This window comes from Fukomys damarensis, unplaced genomic scaffold (genome assembly GCF_012274545.1).
Source record: "Fukomys damarensis isolate Sample0158 unplaced genomic scaffold, DMR_v1.0_HiC HiC_scaffold_17, whole genome shotgun sequence".
In the NCBI taxonomy this organism is placed as follows: Eukaryota; Metazoa; Chordata; class Mammalia; order Rodentia; family Bathyergidae; genus Fukomys; species Fukomys damarensis.
Genome location: NW_022900929.1, coordinates 48,155,464 through 48,172,113, shown reverse-complemented (window position 1 = coordinate 48,172,113; position 16,650 = coordinate 48,155,464). Strand labels below are relative to the sequence as shown.

General features: G+C 40.8%; 1 protein-coding gene and 1 pseudogene across 1 annotated transcript; both read left to right on the top strand.

Moving 5' to 3' along the window:
- The first annotated feature begins 7,501 nt into the window (after positions 1-7,501).
- LOC104864166 (chymase) lies at positions 7,502-10,256 on the top strand. Its single transcript, XM_010626974.2, has 5 exons — positions 7,502-7,559; positions 8,196-8,346; positions 8,939-9,074; positions 9,273-9,527; positions 9,942-10,256. The coding sequence occupies exons 1-5, from the start codon at positions 7,502-7,504 to the stop codon at positions 10,083-10,085; spliced, it is 744 nt and encodes a 247-aa protein (XP_010625276.1). The 3' UTR covers positions 10,086-10,256.
- A 5,576-nt stretch (positions 10,257-15,832) lies between these two features.
- Positions 15,833-16,398, top strand: LOC104864165 (annotated as a pseudogene).
- The last annotated feature ends 252 nt before the right edge of the window (positions 16,399-16,650 follow it).

The window sequence follows — 16,650 nt, the reverse complement described above, 5'->3', positions numbered from 1 at the left end:
TGGCGGGTATGCGGGGAGAAAGGAACCCTTCTCCATTCTTGGTGGGAGTGCAGACTGGTGCAACCACTATGGAAATAAATATGGAGAAACCTCAGAGAGCTTGGAGTGGAGGTTCCATTTGACCCAGCCATCCCTCTGCTGGGTATCTTTCCAAGAGAACTAAAAGAATCATATCACAGAGAAGTATGTGCACCCATGTTTATAGCGGCACAGTTTGTAATAGCTAAATCTTGGAAACAGCCCATTTGCTCATCCATTGGAAACTGGATAAAGAAGATGTGGTTTTTCTATAAAATGGAATATTACTCAGCCATAAAGAACGAGAAAATAGATTCATTCATAGTAAAATGGATGCATATTGAAGATATACTCCTAAGTGAAATAAATAAGTCACACATGTGTAAATATCGAATAGTTTCCCTGGTGTGAATAATCTGCAACAATGCATAAGATTCTAATAAGATTACTGACATTTAGAAATGGGAAGAAAGGAGCTAAAGGTGTAGGGAAGCTAAAGGATGGGTAGGGTAAGAGTAAAAAGGGAAAAGAAAAAAATGTGAGAGAATGAAAAGATGAAAATAAAGTGTTTGTAGATGGGGAGGGGAGGAGGGAGTGAAGGGAGGGCAGGGGTAAGGGGAAAAAATGAGAATTAAGACTTGTCATGTAGAGGTACAAGATCCCAACAATGAATGTAACTGTACTGTATCCCTAAAATGTACCAATAAACTCAAAGCTGGTAAAAAAAAATCCTCCTCCTTGAAATAATCCTCATAATCTTTTATACAAAGGGAAATGAACATTAGCTCCTCTGAAGTAACTGAAACAATGGGTCTCGGGTTATTCTCTAACTCAAAATAGAGGATCCCTGGTGATAATCATCCCACTCTATTCATTCACTCTCCCGTCCTGGTATTGTGTCAACCGTAAACTGAACCATAAATTGCCCTGTTGTCATTCTACATATAATATACATAAGGGAGAGTAGGAGAGAGAAAAGGAAAATCTATTAAAATATACTCCAATAATAAAGAAATTACAAGCTTATAGTGCAGTGGACACTCCTGAAGTTGGTCCCCTGTTGGGAGCTGAACCTGCTCCCATTGCCTCATCCTCAGGCAGGCAAATGAAACATATCTTGAGTCTTAGTAGATCTGAGCCTTGATCCAGTAGAGCTGTCATACCAACCTGGGTGACTTACCTCTAATTTTCTGTTACAGAAGTGAAAATAGAAATCCTTCTTTTGCGTAAACCTCCACTGTTTGGTCTTGCTAATTCAGGGCCACAGGACAAGATTTCTCCAGTGCAGGTTCTCCTCTGTTCTACTGGAGGTAGAATGCCAGAGTAAGATTGCCAGTTTAGAAAGAAAAACATAGGAATTATAGTTAAATTTGAATCTTTAGTATAAGTGTGACTCATTCAATATCTGGGGGTATATTTACATTTTAAAGTGATTTGTTGTTCTTTTGAAATATAAATTTAACTGCGCATTCTGCATTTTTTTTAGCAACCCTAATGAGTGAAGAAAATAGTACTGGAAATCCTTATATCCAGATGTGAGAAGACATCAGTAATGTGTGTAAATATCTTATTCTTAAAAAAAAGATCAGAGCTGTGGATGAGGGTTCAGAAAGTCAGCCAAGAGCAACAGAAATCCAGTCAATACTTGTACGTACTAAGAACTGGATGATACCAGTCACAAACCCAAGATCACATAAAATTGAAATAATAAGGTCACCCTCTCCTTCAGGCTGTGTCCACCATCTTCAGCACCAGAGGGTCTTCTCGGCCTGGCCCTCCCCTGCTGGCACCACTGCTGCCATCTTCAGTGCTAGAAAGGTAGTGGGGCGGTCACCCCTGAGCCCCCCAACCTTCCCCCTTGTGCTTTTAGACCTACTGATTGTACCAGTCTTTGGACCTACTCTGTAGAGGCAGAGGTGGTCATAAAGAGTATTTTCTGGCACTTCCAACTTTGAACATCTTTAAAGAAGTGGTGGGGGAAACTTATAGTAGAACTGAGTGGAGTTCAGCCCTTTAGGAGGTCAGGAAACAGTCTGGGCCTTGCAGCCCGAGCTCAGTCTTCTTTGTGGGGTTCTGCCACCAGCTAGCTGAGGTCAGGGGACTTGGCTGTGCAAATGGCAGCACATATTGTACATTATTACAGCAGTGATATAGTCTGAAAGAGGCCCTTTAAACTCATTTTTGTTTCTTTCTTTTTTTCATCCTACTCTGAAAATTCCTTTTTTTTCTTTTTGTTTTCTTTCTCTAACTCAGTCTCTTACTCTACTATAGTATCCCTCATCTCTCTTTTTGTTTCTGCTCTTGTCCTAATTCAGATTTCTTCTTTTATTGTTTTTTCTCTTTTCTTTATATTCTTTTCTTATGTTATTCTACCTCACTCAAGGGTTGCTATATTTCTATTTTGTTTGTTCTTTTTGAATTTAACAATTTCCTGATGATTGTCTGGTCATTCTATATCTTTTGGCTTCATATGAAACCTTCTCTAATTCTTATATTTATCTACTCCTCTTGTCTTAACTTTGTTTTAAGCCCCCATTGTAAATGGTAAATATCCTTATTGAAAAGTTTATTTACTATAAGCATATTTTGGATTACTTCTTGATCTTAATTAAATTTACATGGTTTGAAGGTGATAGATTGGTGACTACCATAAGTGGTCAATTTGCAAATTGTGCTTCATTATATTGTGGTGCTGATTGTATCAATTAGGATAAAGGATTGTGATTGATTCAATGAGCTGTTTTCTTCAGTATGATGAAAATGAGAATGTCTATGAGTCATTAGAGACCCATGGGCTGCAGCCCAACTATATCAGGAAGATTTAAGTAGTAATCTAAAGATTAAAAACTAAGATAACCCAACAACAATAGTAAAAATGAGAAAATGCTTAAGCAAGATACAGGGATAGACTTCCAGTTCACCAATGGCAAATAGTGGGGCAAATGAGGATAAAAAGTCTGATAGTGAATCATCAGGACACCCTGAACTCAAAGCACAGAAAGTAACAAAACTGATCAATCAGGCTCCACAGAAATATAAAACTGAAGTAATTTCCCAGATAATCATAGAGATGACAAGCAAAATGAAATTTATAATTTGTGACTCTAAAACAGAAACTGAGAGGAAAATAGATGAGCTCAGGACCATGATAGAAGCCATGAATGCCCAGCATTAGAAAGAATTGGAAACAATAAATGCCCAATACAAGAAAGAAATGGAATCCATAGGACAGATTCAAACAGATATCCAGGAGATTAAAAACTCCATTGAGAGTGTTCACAAAAGAATAAAAGTGTCCGAAGATAGAATCTCAGATATAGAAGATAAAATTGCAGTCAGTGACTGTGAAAGGAGAGGTCTCTTAAAAACAGTAGGAGATCATGAGAAATTGATACAACAACTCTTAGACGATACTAAGAAGAATGACATAAGATTGATAGGAATTCAAGAAGTAGTAGGAGAAAATGTAAATGACTTAAAAAAGCTGTTCACAGAATTAATGATAGAAAACTTCCCAAATAGAGGGGAATAATTTGACATACAGATAAGTGAGGCATATAGGACTCCACCTAGCCATGATAAAAAAAAATCTACACCTAGACATATAATAATCAAGATCCCAGAAACCCAATAGAAGAACAAAATACTACAAGCAGTAAGAGACAAGAAACAAATTACATGCAAAGGAAAGCCTATCAGAATTACAGTAGACTTTTCAATACAAACCCTTAGGTTAAGGAGAGCCTGGAATGAGGTATTTCAAGTACTAAAAGAAAACACCCTCCAACCTAGACTGATGTATCCTCCAAAACTTTCTTTTAAAATGGATGCGGAAATAAGATATTTCCATGATAAAGAACTCCTGAGAAACTTTATGAATACCAAACCAGCACTACAACGAATTCTAAACAATATCCTAAAAAAGGACAATAAGGCAACAACACCATGAGGCCCAACAGAGCAAATCAAATAGGCAAGCCAAGAAACTAAAAGGAGAAGGTGAAAAAACAACATGATAATAATAAGTTAGTACATATCGGTTATAACCATCAATATTAACGGCCTCAATTCACCAATCAAAAGAAATAGACCAGCAGAATGGATTAAGAAGCAAGATCCAATAATATGTTGTATACAAGACACGTCTAGTGTAAAAAGAAGCCCATAAACTGAACGTGAAAGGACAGAAAACTTCTTCATGTAACAGGAGCTCCCCACCCCCCAAAAAAATCAGGGCTAGCAATCTTATTCACAGACAAAGTAAGTTTCAAACTTAAACTGATTGAAAGAGACAAAGAAGCTCACTACATCCTTGTGAAGGGAACAATTCAAGAGGAAGAGATAACAAATAATTTATTTTTAATTTATTGAGTATGTCAGAAAGTATATATGCTTTTTTTTCCTGTTTTCTTCTTCTTTTTCCTTTTTCTTTTTCTTCCTCTAATGCTGGGGATTAAACTCAGCACATTGTTCTGGCTAGGCAGGTGCAGCACTATTGAGCTAAATCTCAGGCTTTACATTTCATATTTTTAAAATTTATCATATGTTAATCCTTGTCTCTACATGTTGGTCCACCAAATTGATGAGTTATTTTGGTTCTCATTTTCTTTGCATATTTATTTGAGAATTTATGAAATCTGTATATATGAGTAGTAGGAAAAGTATTAAGGCCCATCTGTCATTTTCCTCTTTCATCTCTGCTTTCTACAAACTTCCTTTTCTGTCACTAAAGCTTGCTTGGTTGGAAATTTGTTAAGATAAATGTTGTTATGTTATCAATATATCTTTGTACTTATTTTCTACTGATGACGAATATTAATTTTTAAGTAAATTTTATTATAACTATACCTAATCATTAATATCATTTAGTGTCTGATACATATTACAAATTCTCCAACTCCTTCAAAGATGATATTTATTTTTCCTCAAATTATACAAATCACCAACATTCCACACATCACTGCACTATTTTATTATACCTAAGTATATATTGTAGAAAATATGATTGTGTATATGTGTGGGGGGTATGTTTTTACATATATGTGTGCACTATTAAATGAGAAACATGGGCATGAATGTGGTAGGACTGTGCACATTTGGCATAGTGATAGTTTCTCTGGCAACCTTATGATTTCTTTAAATTACATGCTTGACTTCATAGTCATTCATTTGGGAAGAATATTACATATCTATTGGTGTTAAATTCTATCATTATGCTTATAAAAATATAATAAAAATAAGTATGAGATATAATAAAACAGAAACAGAAAAATCTGATCTTTTTGTTTTGTTTTGTTTTGTTTTTTGGTACTAGGGATTAAACTCGGGTCCTTGCGCTTGTAAGGCAAGCCACCGAACCACTGAGCTAAATCCCTGGCCCCAGAAAAATCTGATCTTGAAAATGTGAATTTTTTTAGTTGCTTTTGGATTTCAAATATAAGTATATTTTTTTCTGTGGGAAGTTTTCTTAGAAAATGTAAGTGGTACAATCAACAAGTATTTGATATTTATCAATTAATTAAACCAAGGAGTTTATAAATAATAAAATTTTGGGACAGTTTTTCAACTATAATATGTAACTTTGTTTTATTTATAATTACATTATTTCAAAAATATTATAAGAAAATGAGAAAGAACATGTTTGACGATCATATCAAACTAATGTATTTCGATTAGTCTGTTACATAAATTCTTGTTTATTTCATATCTTTTTTGCTGTCATATATATGTATTTTTGAAATTTTTATTTGGTGTCTTCATTTCTTGTTATCATGTATCTTTGCAATCTTTAATAAAAAAATGATGAACAAAAATTGAAATAATAACATCTATTTTAAAGGGCTATGCAAGTCATAACATACCCAAGGGGTGTGATAACAAATGACATGGATGGGCTCTGAGAAAATGCCAATTTCATTCCATTTGTCGAGCAATGTTATGCATAAAGTCCTGTCCTAGGATGTGTCTCTTTCCCCCATCCACTCACCCTGGGCCTTTCTTTCTCTTCCTCTGCCAACAAACATTGATGCAGAGGAAGAGAGGTGCAGGTCAGTGTTTTTCAAATTGCAGATAATCATGATTCAAGTGGGGTGCTGCTCAAGTGTTATAATGAATGAAGCAGACTGGAATGGCATGGAAGCTAACAGAACACAGTACATCAGTAGGATAAATATTGTCTTCTGAAACGTGCTTCATTGGTGTGTGTGTGTGTGTGTGTGTGTGTGTGTATACACTCATAAATGGAATATATGTGTGTATGTTTATTGGGTCTTTTTGAAAATTTTATTTTCTACTGTGGGCTGTACCCATACTATTGTGCATGCTTCTGAATGCTCAAAGTGGAGACTGTCCCCAGTCAGTGTTTCTGGTGGGGTTTTTTTTTTTCTCATTGAGTTTATTGGTACATTTTACATACACAGTACAGTTGCATTCATTATTAAGATCTTGTACCTTTACATGACAGGTCTTGGTTCTCATTTTTCCCTTTGTCCCTGCCCTCCCTTCACCCTCTCCTCCCCTCCCCATTTACAAACACTTTATTTCCATTTTTTTTCATTTTTCTCATATTTTTTCTTTTCCCTTATTACCTTTCCCCTACCCCTCCTACTTTCCCTACACCTTTATCCCTTTTCTTCCTATTTCCCATTGTCAATTACCTCATTAGGATCTTATGTACTATTATAGTTTTTCACACCAGAGAGAAACTATTCAGTATTTACACATGTGTGACTTATTTATTTCCCTTTGGCGTATATCCTCAGTATGTATCCATTTTCCTATAAATGAATCTAATTTCTCATTCTTTATGGCTGAGTAGTATTCCATTTCATAGAAAAACCACATCTTCTTTATCTAGTTTCCAACTGATGGGCAAATGGGCTGTTTCCAAGTTTTAGCTATTACAAACTGTGCTACTATAAACATCGGTGTGTATAATCACTGTGATATGATTCTTTTAATTCTTTTGGAAAGATACCCAGCAGAGGGATGGTTGGGTCAAATAGAACCTCCAGTCCCAGCTCTTTGAGGTATCTCCATATTGATTTCCACAGTTGTTGCACCAGGCTGCACTCCCACCCACAATGGAGAAGGATTCCTTTCTCCCTACAACCCCGCCAACATTTGTTATTGTTTGATTTCTTGATAGCAGCCTCTGGTGGGCTTTTAACACTCTGCCTTAAATGGGAGAGACAAGATCCCTCCATGTGGTCTCCACATGCCCACCAGATAAGGGGTGTGGTTGAAGACTCATCTGGGGAGCTAGAACATGGAACTGGGGACCTCAACTTTACCTCTGGCAAAACAGAGTGGGATTCTGGGGAAATGTCTGATCATGAAGACAGCTAACTTAGGATGAGAGCAGAAAACATGACCACACAGTTCCTGTGGTTACCAGCCTTGCTCCTCCTTGCTTGCTGTGAGTAATAAATTCCGAGACTAAAAGATAAAACCAGCACCTGACTTGGGCAGCCTCTTTGAGAAGATGTATCTTCTTTCCTTCCCTCTGCTACTACTTCTCCTGTGCTCCAGAGCCAAAGCTGGTGAGTATAAAATCCTTTCTTCCTAAATCCTTAGGATCAGCTCCTAAAACAAAGGTATTTATTCTGAATATAGCTAACTCTTGAACAGGTCCCAGAATGTCTCCTCAAGAGTCCCAAAATGAAGACCGCACTTGGGATATGCACTCCCATTCTCTTCAGGATTATAGTTGTCACTGACATTGTGGGAGGAAAAGGGAGAGTCCCAGGTATATGGGCACTTTCTATTCATCCTCTGAGCTTCAGAGCTATAGAATGCTTTGTAACCTGTCCATTCTGTAGTGCTGCTCACAGGCTAAGGGAGGGCAGGGCAGGAATCTGGACAATATGTCCTGCACAGAGATAGAGGAAAGGCTAGGCCTCGGGCAGGGAGGAAGCAGGAGAGATCCAAGGTTGAAGATGTCCAAACAGCATTCAACATAGGCTTGGCTATCTGCTTGGAGGGAGAAATGAGAATTTATGAAGGAAAGTTGTGCATGGGAAAAGCAGGTACAAGAGACCCTGAGAGAGTGATAAACAGTATTCAGGGCAAAGATGAGATTCAAGGGAAGCCTGTGTCAACCTCAACCAGACTGTGCATTCTCTGGAGACAGCATTGATGCCTGTGCTCTCTGAAGGTCCGGGGACTGTCTGTTCTAGGGGATGTCATCGGTGGCACAGAGTGCAAGCCACACTCCCGCCCCTATATGGCTTACCTAGAAATTGTCACTTCTGCGGGACACCAGGGGGCCTGTGGTGGTTTCCTGATACGTCGGAACTTTGTGCTGACAGCAGCTCACTGTGCAGGAAGGTAAGACAAGGGCCTGTTTCTCTCTAAATGGGAGAGAAATAACCAGTCTGGCAACCTGGGCTACACTCACAGTAGGCCCTGAAGAAGGGATCCTGGTACTGGGTCATCTTTCAGGAGAGAGATTGGTACTTAGATAAATTGATCTCATTAAATAGACACTTTGAGCCTCAGTCACTGTAGGCTCATCTTTCCTATGGAGGAAAAGGAAGCCCACCCCAAGTCCTCCTCTAAAAACAGCTTCTCTCACCTCCACTGCTTTCTTCTATGTCTTGCTCCAGTAGCTAGCCCTCATATAGGGATCCCTGAATTAGGAAGTACTAACCCTGTCCCCTGGGTCCTTAATGGCCTGCTCATTCTCCAGCAATCCCCAGGGGTCTCATCCTGGAAATTGTGTATGTTCCTCAGAAAACTCTTTCCTGGTTAAATCTTGAACCCCTCTGATTCCTCCTCCACCAAAAAAAAAAAATGCCAAGTAGCCACAAAAGCGGGGGATGAGTTCCATGCTCCAGTGAGGGATTCTGGCCTCTTTTCTCTCAGGAGACATCTCCAGCCATAGCTGTTTCTCCTTGTCTTTCCTTCTTCCTTACAACAGGTCTCTAACAGTCAACCTAGGAGTCCATAATAAAAAAGAGAAAGAAGACTCGTGGCAGAAACTTAAGGTTGTAAAACAATTCCCACATCCAAACTACAGTAACTATACGTTTCTCCACGACATCATGTTACTCAAGGTAACATCTTTCTTCTGTTCATCTTCCTTGGCTTCGCTTTCAGATCCCCGTTGCCCTGAAATTTGCCTGGTCTACCTCTGGATGATGCTTCCTCCCCACTCCTCCTCAGGCTTGGCTCTGCTGGGAAGCAATTTGCCCTTCCCTCCAATTGCCTCCCAGCCCATGTCCAGCACTAACAGTCCCCTGCTCCCTTCACAGTTGGAGGAGAAAGCCAACCTGACCCTGGCTGTGGGCACACTCCCACTCCCACCCCGATTCAGCTTCATCCCATCTGGAAGAATGTGCCGGGCTGCAGGCTGGGGGAGAACAGGCTTGGAGGCGCATGCCTCAGATGCCCTCCAAGAGGTGAAGCTGAGACTCATGGATCCCCAAGCCTGCAAACACTTCACAAACTTTAACCACAACTCCCAGCTGTGTGTGGGCAATCCCAGGAAGAGCAAATCTGTATTCAAGGTAATCCTGTAACAAGGTTCTCCACAAATCAGTGTTCAGGGACCAGAATTCTTCTGGCAAGAGATAGAACCAGAAGATTGTCGGCCAGTGACAGGTTTGGAATTATAGGTGTGAGGAACCTGAAAGTGTGGGCATCCTCTTGTTGCCCAGGACAGTCTCTCTGACCATCCAGTCAGCACAGGGCACACGGGGTGATATGAAAAAGGTGGGAAGGAAGGAGCAGCACCAGACCTAGATATATAACTGCATGAGGAGCCAGGGCTCATGGGTCTGAGGGTCAGAGTTTAGACCTGGTGATGACTCCAAGCTGGGACCTGTGGGCAGGGGTGGAGGACTTTCTAGTTCACCTCTTATTCCCTCTCTCTCTCTCTCTCTCTCTCTCTCTCCCTCTCTCCCCACACCTCCCCTTCACAGGGAGATTCTGGAGGCCCCCTCCTCTGTGCTGGGATAGCCCAGGGCATTGCATCCTATGCAAATCGAAATGCAAAGCCCCCTGTTGTCTTCACCCGAATCTCCCACTACCGGCCATGGATCAACAAGATCTTGAAGGAGAATTAACCTTGGAGCCTGGGCCAGTCTGAAGGGAAATCTGGAACTGGATCTGAACAGCTTCTCTCTACCACTTGCTCTAGCCTGTCTCTGGATCCTGCTGAGGTCCTGCCACATCCTTGAGACTCCAGAAGGTTGCTATGTGCAACCAGTTCACAGAACTCTCAGTAGGCTCAATAAAATACCCAGATTCCAGATTTGAGTATGATTTGTCTCCTCTCTCTGTTGTTTTCTCTCTACACACAGCAAGTCTGATTCCAAGGCCTAGCAACTGTGAGATTTGGAAAATATGTTTGAGCACATGTGTGTGTGTGTGTGTGTGTGTGTGTGTGTGTGCGCGCATGCGCGTGTGTATGTGATGTATGAAACAAAGGCAGAGAAACAGAAATGGAAATACTTGGACACAGAGACTAAGATAGAGAATACTGAAAAAGTAGAGAAAGGGTTTCCCTGGAAATACATGATCCAGCTTAAACAAGAAATTATTCCAACTCTTTCCTTACCTTAATCATCCACCCTATGCCAACTCTAATTTATCATTAGTAAGAGAATCACTGAGAACATTTTGCATTACAAACAAAATATGATATCTTTAGAATATTCCAATCTTCACCCCACTAGAAGCCAATAGCAATCTCCTTCTTTCCACCACCTTGTGTGTCAACCAAAAGGTCTCTAGGTCATTGATAATGACCCCAGCAGTTGAGGGAAGAATCATCCATTGAGGATCACTGGTTTAGAGAGATAGTGTAAAGAAAGTGGTCAGTGCCATACAAGGCACTACCTCCACCTTGATAAGAGAAGATCTACCATCCAGGGAGCTTTAATCTGAGTGCAGAGGAGTTGCTTCTCACTCATTGCAATTCAACAGATACTGGGAGCAGATGAGGTGAGCATCACAAGGTCTGCTTGAGCAACACGAAATTCTCTGCCCACACCAACAGAAAGTCCAAAGCCTAGAGCCTGCTCAGCACAAACACTTGCCAGCAGAAGGACTGGCTGGAGGGGACAAAACAGAGTAGGACAGGGACACATCCACCAGAGCCTGAGGCCAAAATATCTGTGGCTTCTGAGGGTATGGTGAATCCTTCTCACTAAGTGAATTATTTTTAAGAACTCATCTTTGAGAAATAACAGAGACATGCATGAAGATTCATGTATAAGGATTTTCATCTCAGCATTTTTAATTACAAAAAAAAAAGCAGGAATGTCAGCCATGGAATAGATTTTAAGTGGTAAATTAATACAGTTCAATATTTTGAACTCATTAATTTTTTATTCAATATAATTTAATGTCATTAAAAGCAATATAAAAATCTCCCAGCATTAGAATCTTAATTTTTTAATTTTCATGGGTGCGTAAGAAAATCTTGAAGTAATTATATCAAAATAATTGTGGTGGCTATCTCTAGGGGATAGAATTGACAACTATTTTAATTTTGTTTACATGCTAGCTTCCAAGCCTCATGTGTTCTAACTATGGGGACTCAACACCATACTGATCCATCAATGGAATAACATATACACAATCTTCAGTCCCCCATTGGTCAAGGTTTGCTCCATGGGGAGTAAGCATCCTTACACTTAGGAGTCATATCACAGAGCCCATCCAGAAAGTTACTAGAGAAGCTGAGCCTCCACAAGTTCCCATGGACTAGTGCAAAGATACGATGGTCTTTCCCAGTCAACTGATATCATGCATGGAGATTCTTCGATCTTTAGCAAAGATGATGATGGCCAGGGATTTATGATCATGGGAAGAAAAGCTGATTGAGCTGAATAAAAGTCACGGATAAAATTGTCCTTATTCAGCCCTCCCTGTGCCACCCAAATCTATTTGCACCTTCTTAGAGTCTCTGGATATTACCTCAAAGCAGGTCCATCTTAATTTCCTAATAAGAAAGCTGCAAGCCCAAACCTCCAAAGTAAATAGTAATCATAGTCCCCTGAAAAGATTTAGAAGAATGGCATCTCAAACTACAGCCTCTACTGTCAAAACTGGGTCTAAGTCCTAACTGATATCTCTCATCTCATCTCGATGTCCCATCCCATTTAGTTAGTCTGTGCTGTGTACCTGACAGGGCAACCCAGACCTCCAGCCCTAGGGCACTGAGCCTCTAGTTGCCTTGCATTTGTCAGGTTTTGACTGTTGCAAGTGTCCACTTACTGTATAATTATCACTGAGTACAAAAATACAAAGGATGCCCCCAGACAATCTCCTGAGTTCCAGTCATACTCATCTCCCATTGCAGATGCTCTAGCTTCTCATAGTAACCAAGGCCAACTATTCCAGACAGTATAGTAACACTGCTTTCGGGCCACTGAGATGAGGAGCTCAAAATAGCTGGATGATAATCCCAGCTTGCAGTTCACTGGAACATTTACCACCTTTCCTGAGGAAGGCATTTTATTCCTGGGAACTTGGACTTCTAATTTGGCAGAATTTGAAGCTGAAGAGACAGAAATACATAAATTCCACAAGTAAGAAGTCACTCTGATTGATAACTAAAACAGTCAATTCTACCTCTACCCCTTCATTCCTGGATTCATATTCTAACTATGTAAACTATGGATTAGTTATTGATTCAATGTATTTATTAGATCCTTGAGAACAGCACTCCAATCTCAAGAGTGTTGCTTCTAAGATGGCACCTTTACTGATCTTTCAAAAGGACAATACAATATTCCATTAGGCTGATGGCTTCTGGGTGACATATGTCTGAAGATATATGATATATGTCTGATATATAACTGAAGAACCCATTACTATACCTCCTTTTCCATAAAATTTGTCTCTGTTTTGAGGTACAACTATGTCTGAAGCAGTCTGACATAGTGGGCAATTTGCAAGCCCTCAGATGGTGGTCCTGGCTGAGGAACTTCAGACAGAGAAGGATAATTCATATCCATAGCAGGTATCAATGCTAATGAGGATGAATGCCTATTTCCTCCAAAGTACGTAGGGCTAATAAAATCATAATAATATAATATAATCATAATATAACATAATCCCTCATAGAATAACCATAATATAATATTTCACATAGTAATCATAATATAATCTCTCACAAGTGGCTGGCCATTCTAACAGGGGTGCCACCTCAAGGGCACAATGCTGCTATGTCTCTGCTGCTATTGGGTTAAACAGTCAGCACCATCAGGACCTTAATCAACCTTGGAAGGAGAGATAAACCTTGGACCTGTCAATATCCCTGTTCTGTCTCTGTGATCACACTCTTCTGAGCATGGTTCATTGTCCTAGCACTTTGTGGTCAGGAAAAAAACTCTGCCAGGCACCTACAGGTGGCATTACTCCTCTTTGGGAGTTTATGTGTGTCCATTCATACCAGTGCTCAGGCCCAGAAATCTCTCTTTAGCGAGTATGAGCTTTCCCTTGGTTTATAGTGGCAGGGACAGCAGTGACCATGAGAATGCTGAGCAGACACTAAAGCAACTCCAGCCTAAAAGCAAAGCAGTCAATAAAAGGTGTGATCCAGTGGAAAAGAAATCAATATACTGAAGAGTTATCTGTACTCCTGTATCCACTATAGCATTTTCACAACAGCCAATATGGAATCAACCTAAGTTGTCCATCAGTGAATGGACGAATAAAGAAAATGTGAAACATTTATCCAAAGGAATGCTACTCAGATTTAAAAAGATGAAAATTCTGTCACTTGCAATAACATGGATGAACCTAGAGAAGATAAGGAAAATAAGTGAGACAAAAGACAAATACTGCGTGGTCACACTTTCGTGTGGAATTTTAAAAGTCATTTCTCAGAAGTAGAGAGCAGAATGGAAGCTTACCAGCAGCTGGGGAGGCTGTGGAGGAGTGTTGAGGAATATTGAGGAAAATGCTGGTCAAAAGAAACAAAATTGCAGTTAGACAGGAAGAAAAAAATTTGAAGGTCTATTGCACAGCACAGTGACTGTAGTTAATGAAGTTGTATAGGGCTGGGGATTTAGCTCATTGGTGACTCCGCCTGCCTCAAAGGTGCAAGGTCCCGAATTCAATCCAAGGTACCAAAAAAATAAAATAAAATAAAGTTGCATATTTCAAAATTGCTTTTAAAAAAGTACATTTTAAATGTTCTCACCACAAAAAAATTATAAGCATATGAGAGTTTAGATATGTTATTTGCTTGACTTAATCATTTCACATATTTCAAAATAATTGTTCCCTAAATCTATGTAATTATTATTTGTAAATTAAAACTAATTTTTATTTTTAAAGACTAATTTTACTTTGAAACTGTTTAAACCATAGGTAAAATTTGGTCAACTTTAAATTAAAAATATATCCTTTTAAGTGGATAATCAGATTCCCCACACATATATGCATGCACAGGAACACAAAAATCATACATACATCACAAAGACCCCATGAGAAAATCACTAAATTACAAAAGGAGTTGCCCATTAAATAAAATTGAGATCTAATGTTAGCCTCACAACTTTTTCTCCCTACCTACCTGTTAGGGCTGTGTCTGGATGTCTCCCCAAAGCCTCATGCAGTCATGGGGTGGCTGGTCAGAGGTGGCTGAATCTGCAGTGTGTGATTAATTCATGGTGCAATGCTAGGATTAAGGGTGGGTGATTACCTAATCCACTTACGTGGCACTCCCCCCATCCCAGTACCCTGGATACAACATGGGGCACAGAAAATGACTTATCTGCTCTCTTGCTTGCTTTGCTACCTTCTGCTCACTATGAACTGCTTCTCTTCTGCAAAACCTGTCTGCCATGCCACCTTGCCTTGGAGGCAGGAGATTGTGGACTGAAACCTCTACAAACTGTGAGCTAGATAAAACTTTCCTCCTTTAACTTTGGGAGTCAGGCATGTTGTCTCAGCAACAAAATAACAGTGACTATGGGCTGGGAATTTGGCTCAGTGGTTCCGCTGCCTGACTTGCAAGCACAAAGGCCTGAGTTCGATCCCTGGTCACACACACACACACACAAAAAAAAAAATAACAGTAACTAAGACATAGCACACTGCACTGTCAATCTTGACACAGCTTTTAAATTTGCTCCCTTCAGCTAACCCCAGAAAAAGGGACAATAACTGGAGGCAATACCTCATACAAATTGTTGTCCCACTTTACTCTCCTCCTTTTCCACTTCTTCATATACCTTCTTCACTCTCTCTTCCCTTCTACTATCCCTACACCTGCTCAAACGAGGCCAGGTGAGATTTCCTGCCTGCGCTTGAATTTGTCGCGCCAAAAGTCTGAGCCACAGGTGGCAGCGGAACCCGTGGTTGCCTTGGCTGGCACCTCATGATCGGTGGACGAGTCTAGGTCCCATTTCACCGAGGGCCTGCATGGCTGTGTGGTCGCATCTTCCACGCTGCAGGAGAGGTTGGGAAGCATGATCCAGTACAGCCTATTTCCCTCTGGGAGAAGAAACCACTGCTATGGAAACCAAAGTGCTGGGCCCGTGGAGATTATGGCCCAAGCATCCTGATTGATCGCTCTCCCCCAAAGACCTTCACCACGCTGTTGCTACCTCAGTGAACCCCTCCATCCTGCTGCGGGAGAAAGGCCACAGATAGTCTTGACAGCCAAACTAAGAAGCTCAATTTTGTCTTGACTGAGGTCAGCTGCTGATACATATTGAGCAGAGGAACAAAGCTTTGGCTCCTCATTTGTGCCTGATGAAGACTGCCACCTGTCCTGGAGAGCTTTCCACAGACACCGCCTAGAAAAGAGAAATAGGCCTCAGGTATCCCCAACTGCTGATCCACTGACCTGATGACATCACTCACGCATGCCTTCCCAACCCCGTCCCAGCAGCCCTCAGTCAGCTGCCTCTGCCAGGTCACCAGAAGCCTGTATATCAGCAGCAGGGCAGCTGCCAACAATAAGCTCCTACTGTCCAGCAACCAGATCACCACAGTCATCAATGTCTCAGTGGAGTAGTGAACACCTTCTATGAGAACATCCAGTACGTGCGAGTACCTGTGGCTGACGCACCCAGCTCTTGTCTCTATGACTTCTTTGACCCCATTGCCGACCACATCCATTTGGTGGAGATGAAAGAAAGCCGCACACTGCTGCACCGTCCTGCTGGCGTGAGCCGCTCAGCTACCCTGTGTCTTGCCTACCTCATGAAGTACCACACCACGTCCCTGCTGGATGCCTACACATGGGCCAAGTCCTGCCGGCCCATCATCCGACCCAACACTGGCTTTTGGGAGCAGCTCGTCCACTATGAGTTCCAGCTATTTGGCAAGAATACCATGCACATGGTCCCTTCGTCAGCGGGGGTGATCCCGGACATTTATGAGAAGGAGGTTATCTTGATGATTTCACTGTGAGCCACCCCTCCAACACCCCTCACTGGGGTCAGAAGTACAGATCTGTTCTTGGTCCTTTTCTGAGATCTGAAGGTGAACATTATGCTTTTGCTGATGCAAGATCAAACTAGATGGTGCCTTTCATAAGGGCAAGAAAAAGGAAAGGTTGTTACAGCTTTTAACCTTGTAATCCAAATCTTTAAAGACCACACTCACTAACTGTCAGTGAAGACACATTTTCTACCCTGTGAGGGGTAAACAGTGACTACTGAC